Source organism: Anolis sagrei, chromosome 1 (assembly GCF_037176765.1).
Source record: "Anolis sagrei isolate rAnoSag1 chromosome 1, rAnoSag1.mat, whole genome shotgun sequence".
In the NCBI taxonomy this organism is placed as follows: domain Eukaryota; kingdom Metazoa; phylum Chordata; class Lepidosauria; order Squamata; family Dactyloidae; genus Anolis; species Anolis sagrei.
The window spans coordinates 303,593,852-303,616,817 of NC_090021.1; the positions used below are offsets into that span (position 1 = coordinate 303,593,852).

General features: G+C 39.5%; 1 protein-coding gene across 4 annotated transcripts in view; it reads left to right on the plus strand.

Moving 5' to 3' along the window:
• Nucleotides 1–5,125: 5,125 nt before the first annotated feature.
• The window catches only part of MIA2 (MIA SH3 domain ER export factor 2), a 58,353-nt gene continuing 40,512 nt past the window's right edge, over nt 5,126–22,966 (plus strand). Inside the window, exons 1-6 of one of the 4 annotated variants that reach the window (XM_060758843.2) lie at nt 5,126–5,366; nt 8,469–8,602; nt 10,234–10,320; nt 10,718–11,825; nt 16,063–16,287; nt 16,966–17,060. In XM_060758843.2, coding sequence (XP_060614826.2) covers nt 5,252–5,366; nt 8,469–8,602; nt 10,234–10,320; nt 10,718–11,825; nt 16,063–16,287; nt 16,966–17,060 — 1,764 coding nt within the window. In that variant the 5' untranslated portion in view covers nt 5,126–5,251. Of the gene's footprint in view, nt 5,367–8,468; nt 8,603–10,233; nt 10,321–10,717; nt 11,826–14,822; nt 15,537–16,062; nt 16,288–16,965; nt 17,061–17,545; nt 17,673–22,966 lie in introns of those variants that run through there. The other 3 variants (XM_060758835.2, XM_060758827.2, XM_060758860.2) reach the window with 3 other exon arrangements.

Below are 22,966 nucleotides of genomic sequence, written 5' to 3' on the forward strand. Positions count from 1 at the left end.
AAATGTCAAAATAAAAATAGATACCAATAACATTACATTAATTGAGGCATACAGCTTCTCTCCTCTTGGCACAGCAAACCAGCTGGGTTGCTGTGCCGAGAGGAGAGGCCGTGCACCTTCCTCTTCGCACAGACATCCAGCTGGGTTACTGTGCTGAAAGGAGAGGAGGCACATAGCTGGTAGAAGCCCAGCAAAGGGTTTCTTTCAGCCCCACGACTTCCTGCCAGGACCCTCACTTAAGTATAAGCCAAGGGGGCCTTTTTATTAATTTATTTATAACATGTATATTCTGCCCTTCTCACTCCGCAGGGGACTCAAGGTGAGGCACAACATATGTATGGCAAACATTCAATGCCAGGACATGAAACCATAAATATATAAAAACATTAAACTCGCATATGCACTTTAAAATCAGTTGCTTAAAAACCATTTCCGCACAATTCAATTATTGCCTCACTGGACTGCCCCAAAGGCTTGGTCCACAGCCAGGTCTTCACCATCCTTCCGAGGACAGGAGGGAGGGGGCTGACCTAATATTTCCAGGAAGGGAGTTCCATAACCAGGGGGCAATCACTGAGAAGGCCTTGTCTCTCGTCCCTGCCAAACATGCCTGTGATGGCAGGACAGAGCAGGGCCTCCCCAGAAGATCTTGGTTTTCGCAGTGGTTTGTAAAGGGAGATGCGTTCAGACAGGTAAACTGGGCCGGGGCCGTTTAGGGCTTTATAGGCCAAAGCCAGCACTTTGAATTGTGCCTGGTAGCAAAAAAGCAGCCAGTGGATCTGGCATAACGGAGTTGTGGGCTCCCTATATGCTGCCGCAGTTATTAACCTGGCTGCCTCTCTTGACTATTTGAAGCAGTCCCATGTAGAGCACGTTGCAGTAGTCTATCCTGGATGTAAAAAGAGCGTGAACCACCGTGGCCAAGGCTGACTTCCCAAGGTACGGGCACAGCTGGCGCACAAGTTTTAATTGTGAACATAAAAAATTGCTGAAAAACTAGGCTTATACTTGAGTATATACAGTACATCCTGCTCTTCTCAACCCCGGAGGGGACTCGGGGCAGCCTTACAAAGGCAACAATTCAATGCTGAGTGTACACGTTGATAAATAAACATTAAAACCAACCAGTTAAAACATCACATTAGGCAACAATTTAACATCGCACAATCTGGGGCCAGTCTGAGTTGTCAATGTTAATTTATTAGCTGCTCCCATTACTGACCAAAGCCCTGATCCCAAAGCCATGTTTTTAGTTTTTTTCTGAAGGCCATTAGGGAGGGGGCCAATCCATAGAAGAGGGGCCACCACTGAAAAGGCCCTGTCTCTCATCCCCACCAATGGGATCGAGAGCAGTTCTTCCTCCGACATTCGTCTCCGTGGTGGATCATGGAGGTATGTTCAGACATGTAAGCTGGGTCGGAAACATTTAGGGATATATAGGCTAAAGGCAGCATTTTGAATTGTGCTCAGTAGCAGACTCACAGCCAGTGAAGTGTCTTGAGATGGGGTGGAGAATCTGTTTTTGGAGACAATTTCAACCTATAGCAACACTGGTTTCCTAGCAAAGTTTATTCAGGGGACATTAGCCATTGCCTTCTGAGGGAGTGTGACTAGCTCAAGGTCACCCACTGGTTTTCTGAGACGACAGGTCGGCATTGGTACAGTGCATAAATGGTGTTAATATGGACACTAGGCATATCTCCCTGGAAAGATTATCACACAAGGCATGGCAGAGTGCCACTTGTCATATGTGTTGGCACGTATGGCATCAAGGAGTATTTGATGTAAAGAAGCAGTTCTCTGCTTCAATAAGTACCTCGTAAGCATTTTATTTTATGTTAGATTCACAAAAATGAAGCCTCAATTTTTAAAACAGTCTCATGAAGCAGGTTATTTATTTACTATATAAGTATTGTTAAAGACAAAGGAGTTTTTTTTCCTAAAGACATTATCACACCAATTATCTTGTGGCAATCGTGTTGTTTAAGCCAATGGAAACATACCTCATGGAAGACATTACACTTCGCTGCAATCGAGCTATGGCCTTCCTTTAGCAATCACAGTCCTATGATCACTCTTGCATAAACTTCCTCCTTCATCCTACTTGGAAATAGCAAGCAGGAGAGGAGGAAATTGCTAGGATATTGAAACTGTTGCCAAAGTTACTGATCACACAAGAGTCAATGTTAAACAGAAGCAATATTGGGAGCCATTGATAGGTTTTTCGACAGTTACAAATAATAGAATGCAAACAAAGGAGAAATAGCATCATGTGATAATTACCAGCCAAAGAAGGTACTGCAGATTTCTAGCCTTATGTGATAAAAGGCCTAAAATACTCTAAAATAAAAGTCATTATACCTGTCTGAAATTGTATAATCATCTACTAAAGCCATCTCAAATAGAAAATTCCCTCTTTAGGAGGATACATAAAATAGAAGAGAGAAATGAGCTAAAAGAGACTTGCACATCTTAGAGACTCCTAGAATGGGATTAATTTAGTTTGAAGGTATTTTTTCCTAGGTAAACATGGAGGATTGCAATTCAAACAGCTCTGTGTATCAAGAGTAACTTGGAATGTATTGTCGAAGGCTTTCATGGCTGGAATCACTGGGTTGTTGTAGGTTTTTGGTCTGTATGACCATGTTCCAGAAGCAGTCTTTCCTAAGGTTTCGCCTGCATCTATGGCAGGTATCCTCAGAGGTTGTGAGGTCTGTTGGAAACCAGGAACATTGGGTTTATATATCTGTGGAAAGTCCAGGGTGGAAAAAGCACTCTTGTCTGTTGGAGCTAGGTGTGTTTCAATTGGCCACCTTGGTTAGCATTCAATGGCCTGACAGTTTTTAGGTGTGACTTGTTACTGCCTGGGGGAATACTTTGTTGAGATTTTATTAGCTGTCCCTGCTTGTTTCGTCTCTGGAGTTCCCCTGTGTTTGAGTGTTGTTCTTTATTTACTGTTATAATTTTAGAGTTTGTTAATACTGGTAGCCAGATTTTGTTCATTTTCATGGTTTCTTCCTTTCTGTTGAAATTCAGTTAAAGAACAACAACCCTGTAATTTGGAACTTGGAAACTGGTATCCAAGTTGCTTTAAAGGAAGCTGCTTACCAACATTGGTTTATGCCTCCAATTACAATGGGAGAATGATCCTAGAACCAACTGCACACTCAAGTAAAGCACATGTAAGGTTTATTTGAGCAATAGATAAGAAGGTGAAAGGCAATCTTGTTATAAAACCAGTAAATAATATAAAAACAATATACTGGGTTGCTGTGAGTTTTCCAGAAGCATTTTCTCCTAACGTTTTGCCCACATCTATGGCAGGAATCCTCAGAGATTGTGAGACCTCACAACCTCTGTGGATGCCTGTCACAGATGTGGGTGAAACGTCAGGAGAGAATGCTTCTGGAATATGGCCATACAGCCTGGAAAACTAACAGCAACCTAGTGACTCAGGCCATGAAAGCCTTTGACAACACATAAAAACAATATAGTTACATAATAAAAATGGTTACACCATAGAAACCTTAGCAATTATAAGAGGAAAGTCTTCAAAGAACATAAAAAGGTATGATCGGGATGAAGTTTAATCTTGCAATTAATCTAAAAACAATGGTTTTGTTTCAAAAAGTTTCCCAAAAGTTTGCTTCTCTCATTTTAAGAGTAGTCTAGAAATCCTAATAGATACCGAGGGAGAATGTGATAGTGGATTATAAATTGATCATAAACAGTCATAAAAACCAAATTGTAATTCTCAAACCAATTGACATTTTACCTGTTTCTGATTCAACTCGTATAATCCCCCCCCCCCCCACGTGCGCAATAATCGCATGTAATTTGGAATGCTGTGTTGACCAATGGGAAGGCAGGTCTGAAAGGAGAAAGAAAAAGAGTTGGAAAAGACAGTTGGAGAAAAAACTAGATTGGAGAAAGGAAAACACTGACTAGAACAAACAAAGGTGAGTGAACCAACACAACACATACCCATTTGTAAATTGGGTTAATCCACAAGGGAAAAAATATTTAGAAGCATTGAAATGTCACACTTTTTAAAATTAATCTGGATATTCCAGTTTTGTCTCTAAATTCTTCATGAAATACGCTGTGTTTCCCTCTCTCCCCACTCGCTTGTATTCTTCCTCTTCTCTCTTCCACTGATCACAGGTCATATCTAGACTCAGACAACATTGCAAAATCTGATTTTTTAAAGGAATTAATATGATCAGGTGGTAAGGCATAATGGAAAATAAAAGTTCAAGTGAATCCTCGATGTAATGTATCCACATCTCCATGCTCATAAGGTAATATTGGTAAACTCAGTAGTCCTCACCTTTCTTGTCTCATCTGGTTGTGGTGATGATAAAATAACTTCACTGTGAGCTCCCTGGAAGAAGTCATTTCATGATAATTTTTAGAAGGCCGATCTGATATCCCTAGGGAGATCTCTCCATAGCCAAGGGGCCACCACTGAGAAGACACTGTCTCTCGTCCCCGCCAGACATACTTATGACAAAGGCAGAATTTAGAGCAGGGCCTCCCCAGACAATCTTAAGATCCTAGATGGTTCATAAGGGGCGAAACGTCAGGCGAAACATCAGGAAAGACTGCTACTTGCACATGGCCATATAACCCGAAAAACCTACAACAACCCAGTGATTCTGGCCATTATAATAAAGTATCTATGTTGTAGTTCACTGATTTGAGTGCTGGGGGCGTGATTCTGGAGAGCAGGCTTTGAATCTCTACTGATCCATGGAAACCCTCTGGGAAAGTCATAGTTTCTCAGCCTCAAAGGAAGGCAAAGGCAAACCCCCTCTGAACAAATCTTGTCAAACAAACCTCTGTGATAAGATTGCCTTAGGATCCTCATAAGTCAGAAATGACTTGAAGGTACACAACAGTGATCACTGGTTTTGTTTAGTGTCTTTAATCATTTTGTATCTGTCTCCTCACAATTTCCCATAAAGTACCCTTAATTAGAATATATGGATTCCATCACTTGACTGAAAACGCCTTTTCTGTTTCAAAATACTAGCCTCTGTTATCAAATGTAGTTAATTATTAATTTGCTTAATCAGGACAGTTGACTTGGCAGATTGCTGAGAGGGCATTTCTGCAATCAGAGTTCGACGAGAAAAGGAACACAGACTAAAGACGTTAACTAAATAAGGAAAGGAATTATCTAAGTTACTAAATTCTTGACAAAAAGTATTTTTAATTCTTTTAGGATTATCATAATTCAGTTTTTAGGATGGTGATGAATTGTGAGGTCAGGTTTTTTCTACTACTTATTTCGTCGCTAACCAACATCAGGAGTGAAAAGGTATTGTCAGACCGGAAAAAGTGTGGCGACCCAGAATGCGAAAGTAAGTACAAAGATCTGTGATTTACATAAAATGCAAATTAAAAATAAAATACAGCAACAAATTTATTTGAAACTCAGTATGTACCTTAAATTCTGATCAAACAAGGTTTAAGAAGAGATTGTTCTATATGTTTTAAACACAACAATTGTGGAAGAAGAATTGTTTTTGTGAAGCCATTGGGTTAATTTATGGTGTTGTTTATGGGAAAGGACAAAGTTCAGTTAGGAAAAAAGAAGCCTGCTAAGAAAGCTTTAAACCAGTGGTTCTCAACCTTCCTAATGCCCCAACCCTTTAATACAGTTCCTCATGTTGTGGTGACCCCCAACCATAAAATTATTTTTGTTGCTACTTCATAAATGTAATGTTGCTATTGTTATGCATCGCAATGTAAATATTTGATATGCAGGATGTATTTTCATTCACTGGACCAAATTGGCCACAAATACCCCATATGCCCAAATTTGAATACTGGTGGGGTTGGGATGGGGGGGGGGGTTATTTTATAATTTGGGAGTTGGCGTTCCTGAGATTTATAGTTCACCTACAATCGAAGAGCATTCTGAACTCCACCAACAATGGAATTGAGCCAAACTTGTCACACAGAACTCCCACAACCAACAGAATATACTGGAAGGGTTTGGTGGGCATTGCCCTTGAGTTTTGGAGTTGTAGTTCACCTACACCCAGACAGCACTGTGGACTCAAACAATGATGTATCTGGACCAAACTTGGCACAAATACTCAATATGTCCAAATGTGAACACTGATGGAGTTTGGGGAAAATAGACCTTGACATTTGGGAGTTGTAGTTACTGGGATTTATAGTTCACCCACAATCAAAGAGCATTCTGAAGGCCATCAACAAGAGAATTGGGACAAACTTCCCACAGAGAACTCCAATGATCGACAGAAAATACTGTGTTTTCTGATGGTTTTTGGTGACCGCTTTGACACCCCCTCGCGACCCCCCAGGGGTCCTGAACCCAGGTTGAGAAACACTGCTTTAAACTATCTCAGTGTCATCCCTACATAAAGGTAAAGGTTTTCCCTTGATATTAAGTCCAGTCGTGTCTGACTCTGGGGATTGGTGCTCATCTCTATTTCTAAGCCGAAGAGCCGGCGTCGTCCGTAGACACCTCTAAGGTCATGTGGCTGGCAAAGAGTTATACTTTACAGGAATGATTGTTTAACAAATATATGTAATTTGTTTGTCTGACCAACTTACACTATATGTTAGGTGTGTTGGCCCATCATTCTTTTATAGACTCTACCTTGCCTGTTCTGGCAGTTTGTCTAACTTAACTTTATACACACTTAACTGTCTTAATTAATTATAGTGGGCTGAAGAAAGGATTGTGCTAGAGTCAAAGATACAGTCCTCCAGCTGTTGGACTTGAATAACTAGTATTCTTCATAACTGGCTACACTGGCAAGGATCAATGGGAGACTCCGTCCTGATCTGTAGGATTAATATACTGATGCAATGTCCATCAGTATAATTGGTAGGTACTCATTCCTGCTCTCTGGCCTTATAGTAACCCTAGAAATTTGGTCTGGGCACCCCAGTTCATGCACAGAGACAAATTACACAGACCTTCCTGGATTCCTATTAGTCAAGTTGAGCCATCAAATGTTAAGGAAGGAGTAGACAGGTAGTAGACATATAGTATGCCTGGAAACATTTCACAGATCGAAACAAGGGTACTCCTGGGAAGAGTAATGCAGAAGGCACTGTTTACATTCCAAATTGTAATTGTGCTGGGAAAAGAAGCTAATGCTCTACATGACTTCAATGCTATAGGATAAACTACCATATATATACTCATGTATACATCAAGCTCATATAGAAATTGAGGACAGCTTTTGGGGATAGATTTATGGGCATGTATATGATCCATGAATAAGTCAAATAATATTCCATGGAGAATATTAGTAATGTTAACTTTTCTATACTTCCACATTATTTATATTTAGTAGGGTCCCCCCCCCCCCTACATTTTCTAATTGCAAATTCTTTTATTGTGGGAGCCCCTTTTGTGGAACCTGGTTCAGCTGCATCATTGGCATATGGTGGATCGTGAATCTGGCAATGGAAAATTTCTGTAGTGCTCCCTTCCTTCGATGCCCTAAGCATGTGCTTACTTTGCATAATGGTTAACCCTGCCCTTCTGTAAGATATCATATTCCTTGTACAGTCAGCCCACTATATCCATGGATTCTGTATCCACAAATTCAACCATTCATGGCTTTGAAATATGTATTTGTTAAAAATAAAAAAAAACATATAAGGGACATTATTGTACTACACCTATATATATATATATATATATATATATATATATCACCCCCTGGTGGTGCAGCAGGTTAAACTGCTGAGCTGCTGAACTTGCTCAGTGAAAGGTTGGCGGTTTAAATCCAAGGAGCAGGGTAAGCTCCTACTGTTAGACCCAGCTTCTGCCAAACTAGCAGTTCGAAAACATGCAAATGTGAGTAGATCAAGAGGTACCATTTTAGTGGGAAGGTAATGGGACTCCATGCAGTCATGCCGGTCAAATGAACTTGGAGGGGTCTACAGACAAAGCCGTCTCTTCGACTTAGAAATGGAGATGAGCACTACCCCCCAGAGTCAGACATGACTAGACTTAATGTTATGGGAAACCTTAACCTATATATAGAGGGGGGGGAGGGAAAGGGAGAGAAAGGCTTGAGGATCTGGGGATTTTGGTGTTCACACGGGGCTCTGGGACCAAACTCTAGTGGACAGCAAAGGCCCACTGATATTACACTGGAAGCCTTTGTTTATAAGGGTCACCAAACAAACTGCACTCACAGTTTGTTAATGTATATCCCCTTCCCTCATCCACTACTGAATTGCAAATCTATTTCTGTTATGTTGACAGTGAGCAAACTACTACATAATCTCCTCTCCTGTTCTAGCAGAAAACATCTTTGGGAATATGAGAGTTCACTAATTTTGAAGCAAAAGTGACTATCTCTGTGTTACAATCCATCCTTGGTTCTGTGTTTGATTGTTTTGTACGTATTGGTTAAAAACATAATAAAACTCTTCCAATATTGCTTATTTTTTAAACATATCTTTAGCATCCATGAGTAGAGTGCTAGCCATTAAAGACCATCAAGGGCCTGACTGTCGCTATCTGAACTTCAAAGCTGGGGAAGAAATAATGGTGCACTTCAAACTTTCTGGGAAAAGAGAGGATCTCTGGGCAGGAAGTGTAAGTATTTTATATTTTATTTATAAGGAACCAGAAAGCAGTGATACCAAAGGTCATTTGTGAATATTATGGCCAGGATAAGAGCTGTTCAGTAGTAGACTGCCTTGGAGGGTGATGGATTCTCTTCCTTTGGATGTTTTAAAATGCTCCAGTTGCATTTTTCTGCATGGCAGTGGGTGGCACTGGATGGGTCTTGTGGTCCCATGCACCCCTATGAATTCGGGATCTGATTTGGATTCCATTGTTTTCGAAAAGCTTGTGATGTCACTATCTTGCTTAAGTCCTTTGTGAACCCAAAAACAGTCGGAAGCACTTTTTAAGAACTAGGAATTGCTGCCAAAGAATGGCTGCTCTCTGAATAGCAATATTTTGAACTATAACAACGCAACAAGATTTTAAGACTATTTAAGTCTCTTAAGTAGGAGCCTCTGGTGGTGCAGTGGGTTAAACCGCTGAGCTGCTAAACTTGCTAACCAAAAGGTCGCAGGTTCGAATCCGGGGAGGGGCGTGAGCTCCCGCTGTTAGCCCCAGCTTGTGTCAACCTGTCAGTTCAAAAACATGCAAATGTGACTAGATCAATAGGTACCACTCCAGCAGGAAGGTAACGGTGCTCCATGTAATCATGCTGACCACATGACCTTGGAGGTGTCTACGGTCAACATCAGCTCTTCAGCTTTGAAATGGAGATGAGCAGCACCTCCAGAATCGGACATAACTGGACTTAATGTCAGGGGAAAACCTTTACCTTTGCCTAAGTCTCTTTGCGAGGCTCTTAAGTGTATATTAGTAATATTTTGGTTTCACTATTAGAAAATGCAGTGTACTATAGTAATAGTAATAGAAGGACAACTTAAATATTTTCTAAGAATCTTATTCAAAGTGTCTAAGGCTTATTGGGGAAATAGTATGGAGTTAATTGCAATCCAGAATGAAGACACCCATCTCCTCTTATTTTCTTTTTATTACCTAAACAGAATAGATTATATATATATATATATATATATATATATATATATATGTTGTATAGCAATGTTTTCAAGTGAAAATCAAGCACATGCTGGGCATGTTTAGCCTGCAGAAGAGACGACGAAGTGGAGACATGATAGGGCCATTTATAAATATGTGAGGGGAAATCATAGGGAGGGAGGGAGCAAGCTTGTTTTCTGCTGCCCTGGAGAATAGGATGCGGAACAATGGCTTCAAACTACAAGAAAGGAGATTCCACCTGAACATGAGGAAGAACTTCCTAACTGTAAGAGCTGTTCAGCAGTGGAACTCTCTGTCCCAGAGTGTGGTTGAAGCTCCTTCCTTGGAAGCTTTTAAACAGAGGCTGGATGGCCATCTGTTGGGGGTGCTTTAAATGTGACTTTCCTACTTCTTGGCAAGGGGTTGGACTGGATGGCCCATAAGGGCCCTTCCACAAAGCCCTATATCCCAGAATATCAAGGCAGAAAATCCCACTATATTTGCTTTGAACTGGGTTATCTGAATCCACTCTCAGAGAATGTTGGTTTTTCTGCCTTGATATTCTGGGATATAGGGCTGTGTGGAAGGGCCCGAGGTCTCTTCCAACTCTATTATTCTACATAATACAAATAATATATATAATACTAAATGTTGATTTCTTCCAGAAAGGCACAGATTTTGGATATTTTCCAACGGATGCAATCAAGATTGAAAATGTTTTTATAACAAAAGAAGTGGAAGTGCCAACTAAGGTAAATGAACATGATAACATAATGCAGGGTGTCTTTGTCAGATCTACCAATAAAAGAATGAAACGTTTTTTAAAACAGGGGCTGGATGGCCATCTGTCAGGAGTGCTTTGATTGTGTATTCCTGCATGATTTACGACTAGAATGGTGATTTACTACTAGAATGGCCCCTGAACTACCCTTTTGGATTGTGTGGTTTTAATAATTGGTTTTCAAATGTAGATGTTTTTAGCATCTTGATTTTAATATATATATTTTCTTTATTGTATCGGTGTATGTGTGTTTATGAGGCATTGAATTGTGCCTTTCTGTAAGCTGCTCTGAGTTCCCTCCAGAGTGAGATATAAATACAGTAAATAAATCAAGAAATAATTCAGTTAATATGTGTTCTTACTTGTAGGAAACCGATTTCCTTTGTCTCGATGGAGAGGAATATGTCTTTGAAAACCAAGACAGCACACTCAATAACCGTGATGAAGAAAATGAGTATTTACATCTTCACACTGAGGTATCCCCAAAGGAATATAAAGATATTGATGATATTGATGAAGCTGACAGCAAATCCAAAGACCTGCATATTCTTGAACCTACAAGCCACGATTCAGAAATCAGAGACAGCAAGACTGGACAAGCTGAAACTACTCAGCAAGAAGACCAAAATAGTCAGGCTCCGAACCCTCTTCCTACTCGGTCTTCTTGGACTATTTCTGGTCTTGCAGATTGGTTTAGTTCAGAAAGTAAAGAAAACGAGGAGACTAATGGGAAGAGCTCTGAGACTGCAAGAGAAGTTACATTCAGGAGCAGACAAATACCCATCATGGATGATAGTGACTCTAAAAAACTAAACGAAGAAGATGATCTCGAGTCAAAGTCTTCTAGCTGGTTTAAAAGTACCTTCACAGGCTTGCTACAATTTCGGAATGAAAAAGCAGGACTTGGTTCGCTCTATGAAGAAAATGACCCAGAAATACTTGATAGCTCCAGTACAGCTGAGATTATTGAGCCTGACGCTACTGAAGTATCTGAAACAACCGATGAAGGAGAAGCTAAATCAAACTGGTTTGATCTACAATTAAGTGATGTTTTAACTTTTGGATTAAAGGGAAATAAAGTCGAGGAAGAGCCTCCAGGCAGAGAAAAAATAGATCAAAATAAAGAAGAACCACCTCCAAGTACACAGGCTTCTTTAGTACATGAAGACTTGAGAAAGCAAGCTGTTGAAGCTATTCTCTCTGAAGAACAAAATGATGAACCTATAAAGCAAATAGTTGAACCAACATTGCAGAAAGAACAAGAAAAAGATGATAAACAAGTTTCCGAGACAGATATTAGAAAAGCAAATGAACATACAGACTTAGAGGCTGCAGCTCCATCTTTCTCCACTGAGTTTCTTGATAAAATTGTGAACTTGTATGCAGAACATGATTCAGAACCAAGAAATCAAGTTATGGAACATATTAATGTTCAGGCTGTAATGAAGGAGTCAGAAAAAACAAAAGGCCAGTCAGGTTGGTATGAAAGTTTATATAGTAACATTATTGATTTTAGAAAAGACACAACAGATAATCAGCCAGGTCATAAGTCTGTAGCTATTCAGAGCTCACAAGAAGCTGCTGCAGATCAGCTTCAAGGTTTAGATCCAATATATATACAAAATGAAAGAGAAAAAAACCACGAGGGGCCCCTGGAACCCCAGCCTTTCCTATCTATTAGTTATTTCACAAATGCACTAAATTTTCAGGGTCTCCTATCTAAAGAAAGCAGTAATATACCAGGTGTAGAAAAGGAGCTAAAATCTAGCAAAGAAAGCACCCAGTCTAAAAAGAGCGATGAAATTTTGCATATAGATAAAGAGAGTAAAATACTGTTAAATCAGAATATTATTGAAAAGATATCAGAAAATAGACATGTTGATACTTCCCAGGAAAGCACTGTATCTTTTTCAGAAGCAGAAAATCAGGAAGAATATAAGGGGGAAACGCAGGATAGTGAATTGGGGAAATATAAGACACCACATCGTCTGCCAGTAAAATCCAAATTAAGAAACAGACTCTCCAATGGCCAGTGTATACAAATACACTGGAACCATTCTGCAGAGAGTTTGGAAATGCAGAATAACATTGATACAAAGGATAAACGTATGGGTCATACTTGGGAAGTGGAACAAACTTTCCCTGTAGAGCGAGAAAATGTAAATACTTTACCAGGGATTACTTCCTCTGAAATATCTACCTTAATGAAAGAAGAGCCCAATGGAGAGGAAGCACTTCAGCAGAAGAATGAACACACAAAGAATTCCTCTTTGGAAGAAACAGAGATATATCTTGACAAGGAATCAAAGGGAGAAAAGAAAATGGACAATGAAGTAGAAATTAGTTTAGTTCCACATAAAAACAAGTTTTTCGGGGACACAAAAGAACATTCAGACAATTTTGCACAATCTGGAGACATTCCAGGTGAAGATGACACACTTTTTGATGTAGGAGATGAAAATAACCCACTTATACATAAGGGGAATGAGCACATATTATCAGAAAAATCTAAAGTAATGGGGACTGAAATAAGAGAAACCATTAGGAAGGCAGACAGTAAAAGCATAGATTTGAATGAACATGCCTCCACTGATCAAACCAATAAAAACACACAGAAGGAAGGTGCTTCTGAAAATACAGGTCAGTCCCCATTTTCTTCACATACTTCTCAGGACACAGACATGTCAGATATCACTAATTCTGAAGAAAAGCACAGACAGTTTGAACAGCCCCAGACCTTTTTCTCTCTCAGCCACTACAGACTTCTCTTTAGCTTTCAGAGCTTTACAGATGAAAATATGAATGCATTGCATGGAGTCCAAGATGACGAGAGTGCCAAGGATGAGGACAGCCAAAGTAAAAGTATTGTTGAGATATTACAGAGAAACAAAGAAACAGAAGGAAACAAACAACTATATGACAATACGAAACAGGAAACAAGTATGAACAATGCTTTTTCTAATAAAGATATTTTGTTAACTCCGTCAGCAGAGCAAGACAACCGAGACACTGAACTCGTAATAAAAGGTGCCCAATCATTAACAGACACATATGAAAAATATAGTTTAGGCCACACAATAGATTCCGTGTTTAGGAACCAAAAACTCAAGGAAAAAGTCACTGAGGATAAAGAATGCACTCACATAAAAGGAAAGAATCAATCTTTTTCAGGTGAAGAGAAAGATTATATTACAGATAATTTTGAAAAAAAGGAACTTATAGAAAGTATGCCACCTGATGCCATCAAAGATGATTTCCCGCTGTGCACAGATGATTGTGGAGAGCTGAACAAAAGTGTTGTCGCTAAGGAAAGTCTAGATCAATTTTCTCAAGAAGGGGACAATGAAGATATTGATGTTTCGGAACATCTGACAGAAAGCTCTGAAGGCAAACAGCATGGAGAAGAAGACACAGAAAATGAGTCAAACAAGCCAACAAATGAAGATGATTCAAATACGTTAATTCAGCAAGGTCTATCAATAGAGGCTACATTGCAAGGAGTGTTTGAAAACGAAAATGAGATCGAAGGGCTTGCTGGACAAACGTTAAGTTACGATTTTGTGAATGTGAAACAGAATCCACAAGATCTACAAATGCAGACAGATGAAAAAAGCAGTGAAGAGAAACATGGTCCAACAACAGATAATGGTCAGCGTACTGATTCGTCCTCAACAGCAAAGGTTGTTTATGGCTGTGAACCACAGGAACCAAAAACATCTTATCTGAGCTCTGGCACTTTTTCTAAGGAAATGACTTTAGACCTGCTATATCTGAAGAAAGATGAAAATGAACCCAAAAATGAAGAGGTAGTTACATCTTCCTATCTTGCACCATTAGATAGGGATAGTAGCAGTTTCATGGGCTTAGAGTCTGATGAAAAGTGTACAAATCAGGTAGAATGTGATACACAAATACATTTAAAAGCAGAGAAGCTTAAAATAGATAATATTCTAAATAATGGAGGTAAAAAACCTGAGCTTCAGGAAGAAATACTTGATGTAATGCCAAAACTATCTAAAGCAACATCTGAGAAAAACACTATAGATATTTTACCAACAATGGACTATGATGGATTATTTCAGAAACGCAGTGTAGCTGAAAATGTTGCTAGTGAAAATCCATCCCTGAATTTAGAAGTGAAAAGGGAGACATTGGAGACAGATAATAATGCAGAGCCTAGCAAGCTTTCCCCAGATGATATTCCCCATCATCTTGAGACTGTGGGCTTTATAAAGGACCACATCTCGCTACATAATAAAAATAGTTTAGATATTCACCACTTAGCTACAGATCCTGATGATGAAACATTGGAACAAAATAGAATTACTCCTCTTCCTAAACATCTAAAATGGGTAGAAGAACCAGGTTATTCTGAGCATGTGAAAGATAGCCAAGGAAAAGACCAAAAAGTTATAGAAAATTATGAGAAAACAGAACACAACGGCAAAATTGAAAACACAAGAAGACAAGGTGTTATGAGTAATATTTTTGGTAAAACATCATGGTTTTTTGGAGAACTATTTCAAAATAAGCCTAAAGAAAATTTTATAGAAAATACAAATAATGGAAATATTATCGGAACACAAGCCAAGGTAGAAAGGCAGGAGGCTGATGTAGTGGGAAGTGACTTTGAAGAAGGCAAAAGTAAAGTTCAGGGTACAAAGGCTAGCCATTATTCACATGCTTTAAAAAGTAGAGAACAGGAGTCTCAGGGCAAAATGCACAGTCTCACCATGAAAAAGTCTGTTACTAAAGACGAAAGATGCTACTATCAAAAAGACGACATTCAAGAAACAGAGCCTGTTTCCCAGAAAACACTTCAAAATGATAAATGGATAACTGATGCAAAGTTGGACCTAAAAGAAGATAGTTTCTTCACTGGATTCCAGGAAACATATACTAAGCTAGTTGCAGAGTCCAAAAGGATACTTCAAGCAAATGTGTGCGAAAAACATGAACTGCAGCTACTGGCACAAGAGTTTGAAAAGTTTTACTATGAAATTGCCAATTTTTCTTGTGAAGATGTTTACAGCAGTAAGAAGCAAATGACCACCTCATTAGAAGATGAGCATAAATTAAAAATCATGCATGAGAGATGTTTGAAAGCAAAAATAAAGTTACGTCTGGAACTACAGAGCCTTGTGCTGGACATCAGAAACAACTGTGCAATCGAAAGGGAAACATCAGGTACTAAACCACTATTTTGACAAAGAAAGACAAGTGTTTGTTTGTTTGTTTATAAAGCAAACATCACAGAAAAGAGATAGGGATTTTATCCCAGAGTAAAATGTGAGAAGCAGCGGATATCTTTTCCTATTGTGTTTATGTCAACAGGATAATGCCACACGAGAATAATTTTTATGTTTTCTCAAGGTTATAGGCAACATATTTTAGGATAGAAATATTTTCTTTTAATTAGTAGATGCTGTATTCCAGAAAAATACAACATACCCAAAACCAATGCAGAGTTTCAGAGTATATAAGTACAAATGTTGAGCTGTCAACCAGTCAAGTTTTCTAGTTGCTTATGTATCTGAATCTTTAATCAGTTACAATTGACTAAATGTGTGTTGTAGATTAAAGTAGGCGATTAAAAAAGCACCCAAGAGATACAAACCAAGAGATCCTGTAAAAATATGTTAAAATGTTGACTGTACAGAACAGTTGATGAGACAACTAAAGACTGAATATAACACTTTCCAATTATTTGTAGGTATAATCAATAAGGAACAATTGCCTGGCAATGCTCTGAAAGAAAGTAATTCTTTGAATTCTCATAATGAACCTAACAGCCAACATTCAGAAGCAAACAATATACCCCCAGTAAACACTGAAGAGAAAATGCCTACTTCTATTAAAAAGGATAAAGATCACCAAGATCGTGAAGAAAAATTACCGGGAGACCTTAGATCAACTCATAACTCTTTTATTGGGAATGGTAAGCAAATTTAATGATAATGATGATGATGATGATGATGATGATAATAATAATTTTATTTATATTCTGCCCTGTCTCCTTTAAGGAACTCGGGGTGGATTCCCATCACAAAAAGGCAAACATTCAATGCCTGAATACAGCAACCAATTCATACATAATTGCAAAAAATAATAAGTAAAAGAAAAGGTAATGGTCCCTCCCTCCCCCCCCCCCCCCCCCGACATTAAGTCCAGTCGTGTCTGACTCTGGGGTGTGGTGCTCATCTCCATCTCTAAGCCGAAGAGCCAGCGTTGTCCGTAGACACCTCCAAGGTCATGTGACCGACATGACTACATGGAGTGCCATTTCCTTCCTGATCTACTCACATTTGCAGGTTTTTGAACTGCTAGGTTGGCAGAACCTGGGGCTAACGGTGGGAGCTCACCCTGCTCCTTGGATTTGAACCTGTGACCTTTTGGTCAGCAAGTTTAGCAGCTCATTGCTTTAACCCACTATTCCACAGGAGGCTCTAAAAAATAACCCAAAATATAAAAACAAATTATAACTTAACATATAAAATTAAGATAAAACATAACCTATCAAATAAATTATTTTAAGTATTTAAGTATTTATCTATTGTACAAAGCATGACAAATTGTAAGATCTTTTCTCTCTTTTCTTCCATTTTATATGAACCAGAAAGAGAATGGCTACTTCAGATAATCCTGCATTTGAATGATTTCAGTGCCCTTATAACATCTGGGTTATCAGTGGTAATGACAGCGAGTAAAAAGGTGAGTTTATTAGCATTCAATGGATATACCTTACGCAAGCTAAATTGCTTTGTTTTGTTATTCAAGTTTTTGCAGTCATCTTCCATAATAACTTTCCTGGAGTATTTTGTGTTTGGAAATTAGTGTGATCCAAATTTTATTTTTTTTAAATTTTTGCCAGTACTTCTATGTGAGTAGAGGTATTGTCTTTCCAGCCCAAATTTGCATCTTTAAGCCATTTTAACTTACAAATCGGATACAAGAAGGTTTTCAGTTGAGTCATGCAGCCCACATGTTATTAAAGTGTTACCTAATCCATGGTTTAGCAACACCTTTTAACTGGTTGCTGCAAGCAATACATCTATCCATTTCACAAGGAAGAAGCTTGGAATACGGAATGGTAAAGGAAGTTGTTTGTCATAAACCTCCCTTTTGCACCCCTTCTCCTTTAAATGCATAAATGTCAAGGCAGGATCATGTTCTCACTTGGAAACATGCACTAGAGAAACTCTTACTACCTGCGCCAGTCGCTCAATAAGAAATTAGTATTAAATTGACACCTTTTCTAGATGTTTTACAAGTAATATTTATATTATTATGATTTCTGATCTACAAATGGAGACGGAAGAAGAGGTAAGCTTTTCCAGAACTAGTTAAACTTTAACTATAGAGAACGACGGGATCTTGTATCCAGAGTGCCAGCTGCCACATAGACACTGTACTAAGTGCTATGTGTTTATTTGTGCTGTCAAGGTGTCTGTTGAGCCCATTTTAATCGCATTTGCTGCTCTTGATTTTTAATTTGCTCCTTTACATTTTGTAATTTTTTTGTCTTTGCTTGGTGTTTTGAATAGTATCTCTTATGGAGGTTAACCAGTAAGCTGACTTAAGTTTTGAGAAAAGTGTGAATTACACGTACATTGAGATACAATCAAATAACCTATAAATAACCAGCTAAATATAATATTTTACAAGACGTATTGTCGAAGGCTTTCATGGCCCGGAATCACTGGGTTGTTGTAGGTTTTATCGGACTGTATGGTTATGTTCTAGAAGCATTCTCTCCTGATGTTTCGCCTGCATCTGTGGCAAATAAACCTCACAACCTCTGAGGATGTTTGCCAGAGAGCAGGCGAAACGTCAGGAGAGAATGCTTCTAGAATATGGCCATACAGCCCTAAAAATCTACAACAACTCATTGAACATGATGATCATTATAGACTGTTCCAGTATAAAAAAGAAAATAGTGTTTTGTGACATCTTTAAGATGGAGCAACTATCTATACAACAGATCCATATTTTAGTATAAGAATTTGTAGTAGAAATGTCAAGTCATGTTCATAAACATGAGTATGGTATAATGTTTTCTTTTGTCCACTCTCACTCTCACTCTCCACTTAAGGCTTCATCATTTGCAGTCAGTGCTGGCCTTGCGTAGCCTAAATGCATCAGGTCTTATTTGATCTTGAAAGCTAAACAGAGTCAGCTCAGGCAGCAGTGGTTCCCAACCTTTGGGCATCCAGATGTTTTGGACTTCAGCTCCCAGAAAACCCAGCCAGCTTATCAGGTGTTAAGAAATGTGGGAGCTGAAGTCCAAAACACTCAGAGACATGGTACTCCTGAGATGAATGTGACACAAAACTATAGTCTGAATGTGTTGAGAATGGAGCAGCTGGTGAACTATAAAGTAATAACACCAGATCACAAGATCTACCCAGTGGGATGGATGACTTGGAGAAAGGACTTGTTACACAGGTTCATATGATATTAGAAACCAGTTTTATAAAAGTTAGTTATTACAATAGGCTGTTCCTCAATTTGTATTTAAATAGGACATAATAAACATTTCCTCCAGAGCCATAGGACATGTTCTGCCATGTAAAAATAAAACATTTACATTTGAGACACGAAACAGAATTATAACTGATACGTTTGCTGTAAGTGGAAGGCACACAATACAAGAAACACTCATCTGTTTTTGAGCTGCAACCTTTGCTCATATTGGGAACCACCCTTTAGTAGAAAAGCCAACCCAGCCTTCTTCACTATGGTACATGATTTAACTTTTTAACTTCTTTTTATGGGTTTTATTATTTGTTTACTCTGTTCTGACCTGTTGCTTTATACTGATTTAAATACCAAGCGGCAAATTCATCCTTAGATGAATATGTAAGAAAAAAATATAATAAAAATTTCAGCATCTGACTATTACCCAACAGTTCTTAGATTTCATCTAGTGACAGGTTGCCTGATTTTCTTGCACATGCATTTATTATTTTCATATATGTGCACCAGAGAAAAAAATAGAATCATAGAGTTGGAAGAGACCTCATGGGCCATCCAGTCCAACCCCCTGCCAAGAAGCAGGAAAATTGTATTCAAAGCACCCCTGACAGATAATAATAATAATAATAATAATAATAATAATAATAATAATAATAATCTTTATTTATACCCTGCCACCATCTCCCCAAAGGGGACTCGGGGCAGCTAACATGAGGCCATGCCTAAAAATACAATACAGCAAAATAAAAAACAAAAAACAAAACAAAAAAAGCCTCCAAAGAAGGAGCCTCCACCACACTCTTTAGCAGAAAGTTCCACTGCTGAACAGCTCTCACGGTTAGGAAATTTTTCCTAATGTTCAGGTGGAATCTTCTTTCCTGTAGAGTTCTGCATTCTAGTCTCCAGAGCAGCAGAAAACAAACCTGCTTCCTTCTCATGACTTCCCCTCACATGGCCATCATGTTGCCTCTCAGCCTTCTTCTCTTCTGCAGGCTAAACATGCCCAGTTCTTTAAGCCACTCCTCATAGGGCTTGTTCTCCAGACCCTTGATCATTTTAGTCGTCCTCCTCTGGACACATTCCAGCTTGGCAACATCTCCCTTCAATTGTGGTGCCCAGAACTGGACACAGTGTTTCAGGTATGGTCTGACCAAGGCAGAATAGAGGGGTAGCATGACTTCCCTGGATCTAGACACTATACTCCTATTGATGCAGGCCAAAATCCCACTGGCTTTTTTTGCCGCCGCATCACATTGTTGACTCATGTTTAACTTGTTGACCACGAGGACTCCAAGATCTTTTTCACACGTACTGCTCTCTAGCCAGGCATCCCCCACTCTGTATCTTTGCATTTCACTTTTTCTGCCTAAGTGGAGTATCTTGCATTTGTCCCTGAACTTCATTTTGCTGTTTCCATCTTAGCAAATTAATATCCAAGAACTCTTAAGAAGTGGGAAAGAGCTGAACCATGATGAAGCTGGCAATGTACACCAACAATATTGTCAAAGATGGACAGAGATTTGTTGGTGGCTACTTGTAGGCACTAGAACTCCACAAGTCTCCTTTAGGAGAGGAAAATTGGATATATTATTGTTATTATTATTATTATTACTATTATTATTAACCACCTTGAGTCGCCAATAAGTCTGAGAAAGCTGGTATAGAAGTATAGTAAATAAATAAATAAATTTGATACACAACAAGATTAGTACACAGAAAACAAGATTACTGTGCTGGCTTTTGTATTGGATCACATGTCGGACACTTCCTAAGTGTTTAGAACTATGTGATGTATGTTGTTGTTGTTCATTCGTTTAGTCGTCTCCGACTCTTCGTGACCTCATGGACCAGGCCACGCCAGAGCTCCCTGTCGGCCGTCACCACCCTCAGCTCCCTCAAGGTCAGTCCAGTCACTTCAAGGATGCCATCCATCCATCTTGCCCTTGGTCGGCCCCTCTTCCTTTTGCCTTCCACTTTCCCCAGCATAATTGTCTTCTCTAGGCTTTCCTGTCTCCTCATGATGTGGCCAAAGTACTTCAACTTTGTCTCTAGTATCTTTCCCTCCAGTGAGCAGCTGGGCTTTATTTCCTGGAGGATGGACTGGTTGGATCTTCTCGCAGTCCAAGGCACTCTCAGCACTTTCCTCCAACACCACAGCTCAAAAGCATCGATCCTCCTTCGCTCAGCCTTCCCTAAGGTCCAGCTCTCACATCCGTAGGTGACTACAGGGAATACCATGGCTTTGACTAGGCGGATCTTTGTTGCCAGTCTGATGTCTCTACTCTTCACTATTTTATCGAGACTGGACATTGCTCTCCTCCCAAGAAGTAAGCGTCTTCTGATTTCCTGGCTACAGTCTGCATCTGCAGTAATCTTTGCACCTAGAAATACAAAGTCTGTCATGGCCTCCATGGTTTCTCCCTCTATTTTCCAGTTGTCTATCATTCTTGTTGCCATAATCTTGGTTTTTTTGACATTTAGCTGCAACCCGGCTTTTGCGCTTTCTTCTTTCACCTTGATTAGAAGGCTCTTCAGCTCCTCCTCGCTTTCGGCCATCAGAGTGGTGTCATCTGCATATCTGAGGTTGTTAATGTTTCTTCCAGCAATTTTCACCCCAGCTTTGCATTCATCCAGCCCCGCACATCGCATGATGTGTTCTGCATACACGTTAAAAAGGTTGGGTGAGAGGATGCAGCCTTGCCGTACGCCTTTCCCAATCTTGAACCAGTCTGTTGTTCCGTGGTCAGTTCTGACTGTTGCTACTTGGTCCTTGTACAGATTCCTCAGGAGAGAGACAAGGTGGCTTGGGATGCCCATCCCACCAAGAACTTGCCACAGTTTATTATGATCCACACAGTCAAAGGCTTTAGAATAGTCGATGAAGCAGAAGTAGATGTTTTTCTGAAACTCCCTGCATTTCTCCATTATCCAGCGGATATTGGCAATTTGGTCTCTCGTTCCTCTACCTTTTCTAAACCCAGCTTGAACATCTGGCAACTCTCGCTCCATGTATTGCTGGAGTCTTCCTTGCAGGATCTTGAGCATTACCTTACTGGCATGAGAAATAAGGGCCACTGTACGGAAGTTTGAGCAGTCTTTCGCATTTCCCTTTTTTGGTATGGGGATATAAGTTGATTTTTTCCAGTCTGATGGCCATTCCTGTGTTTTCCATATTTGCTGGCATATGGCATGCATCACCTTGACAGCATCATCTTTTAAGATTTTAAACAGTTCAGCTGGGATCCCGTCGTCTCCTGCTGCCTTGTTGTTAGCAATGCTTCTTAAGGCCCATTCAACCTCACTCCTCAGGATGTCTAGTTCTAATTCATTTACCACACCGTTAAAACTATCCTCAATATTATTATCCTTTCTATACAGATCTTCTGTATAGTCTCGCCACCTTCTCTTGATCTCTTCAGCTTCTGTTAGGTCCCTGCCATCTTTGTTTCTTATCATACCAATTTTTGCCTGAAATTTACCTCCAATGTTTCTAATTTTCTGGAAGAGGTCTCTTGTCCTTCCTATTCTGTTGTCTTCTTCCACTTCCATGCATTGCTTATTTAAAAATAGTTCCTTATCTCTTCTGGCTAACCTCTGGAATTGCGCATTTAACTGGGCATATCTCCCCTTATCCCTGTTTCCTTTTGCTTTCCTCCTTTCTTGGGCTACTTCCAGTGTCTCAGCAGACAACCATTTTGCCTTCTTGGTTTTCTTTTTCTTTGGAATGTACTTTGTTGCCGTCTCCTGAACAATGTCTCGGACTTCTGTCCATAGTTCTTCTGGGACTCTGTTTACTAAATCTAGTCCTTCAAATCTGTTCTTCACTTCCACTGTATATTCGCTAGGAATGTTAGTGAGATCATATCTAACTGGTGTGTGTATTTTCCCTGATCTCTTTAGTTTTATTCTAAATTGGGCAATAAGAAGTTCGTGATCTGAGCTACAGTCAGCCCCAGGTCTTGTTTTCACCGACTGGATGGATGTCCGCCACCTTTGGCTGCAAAGGATGTAGTCAATCTGATTTCGGTGCTGACCACCTGGTGAGGTCCATGTATAAAGCCGTCTTTTAGGTTGTTGGAAGAGAGTGTTTGTTATACACAGCGAGTTTTCCTGGCAAAACTCTATCAGCCTGCGTCCCGCTT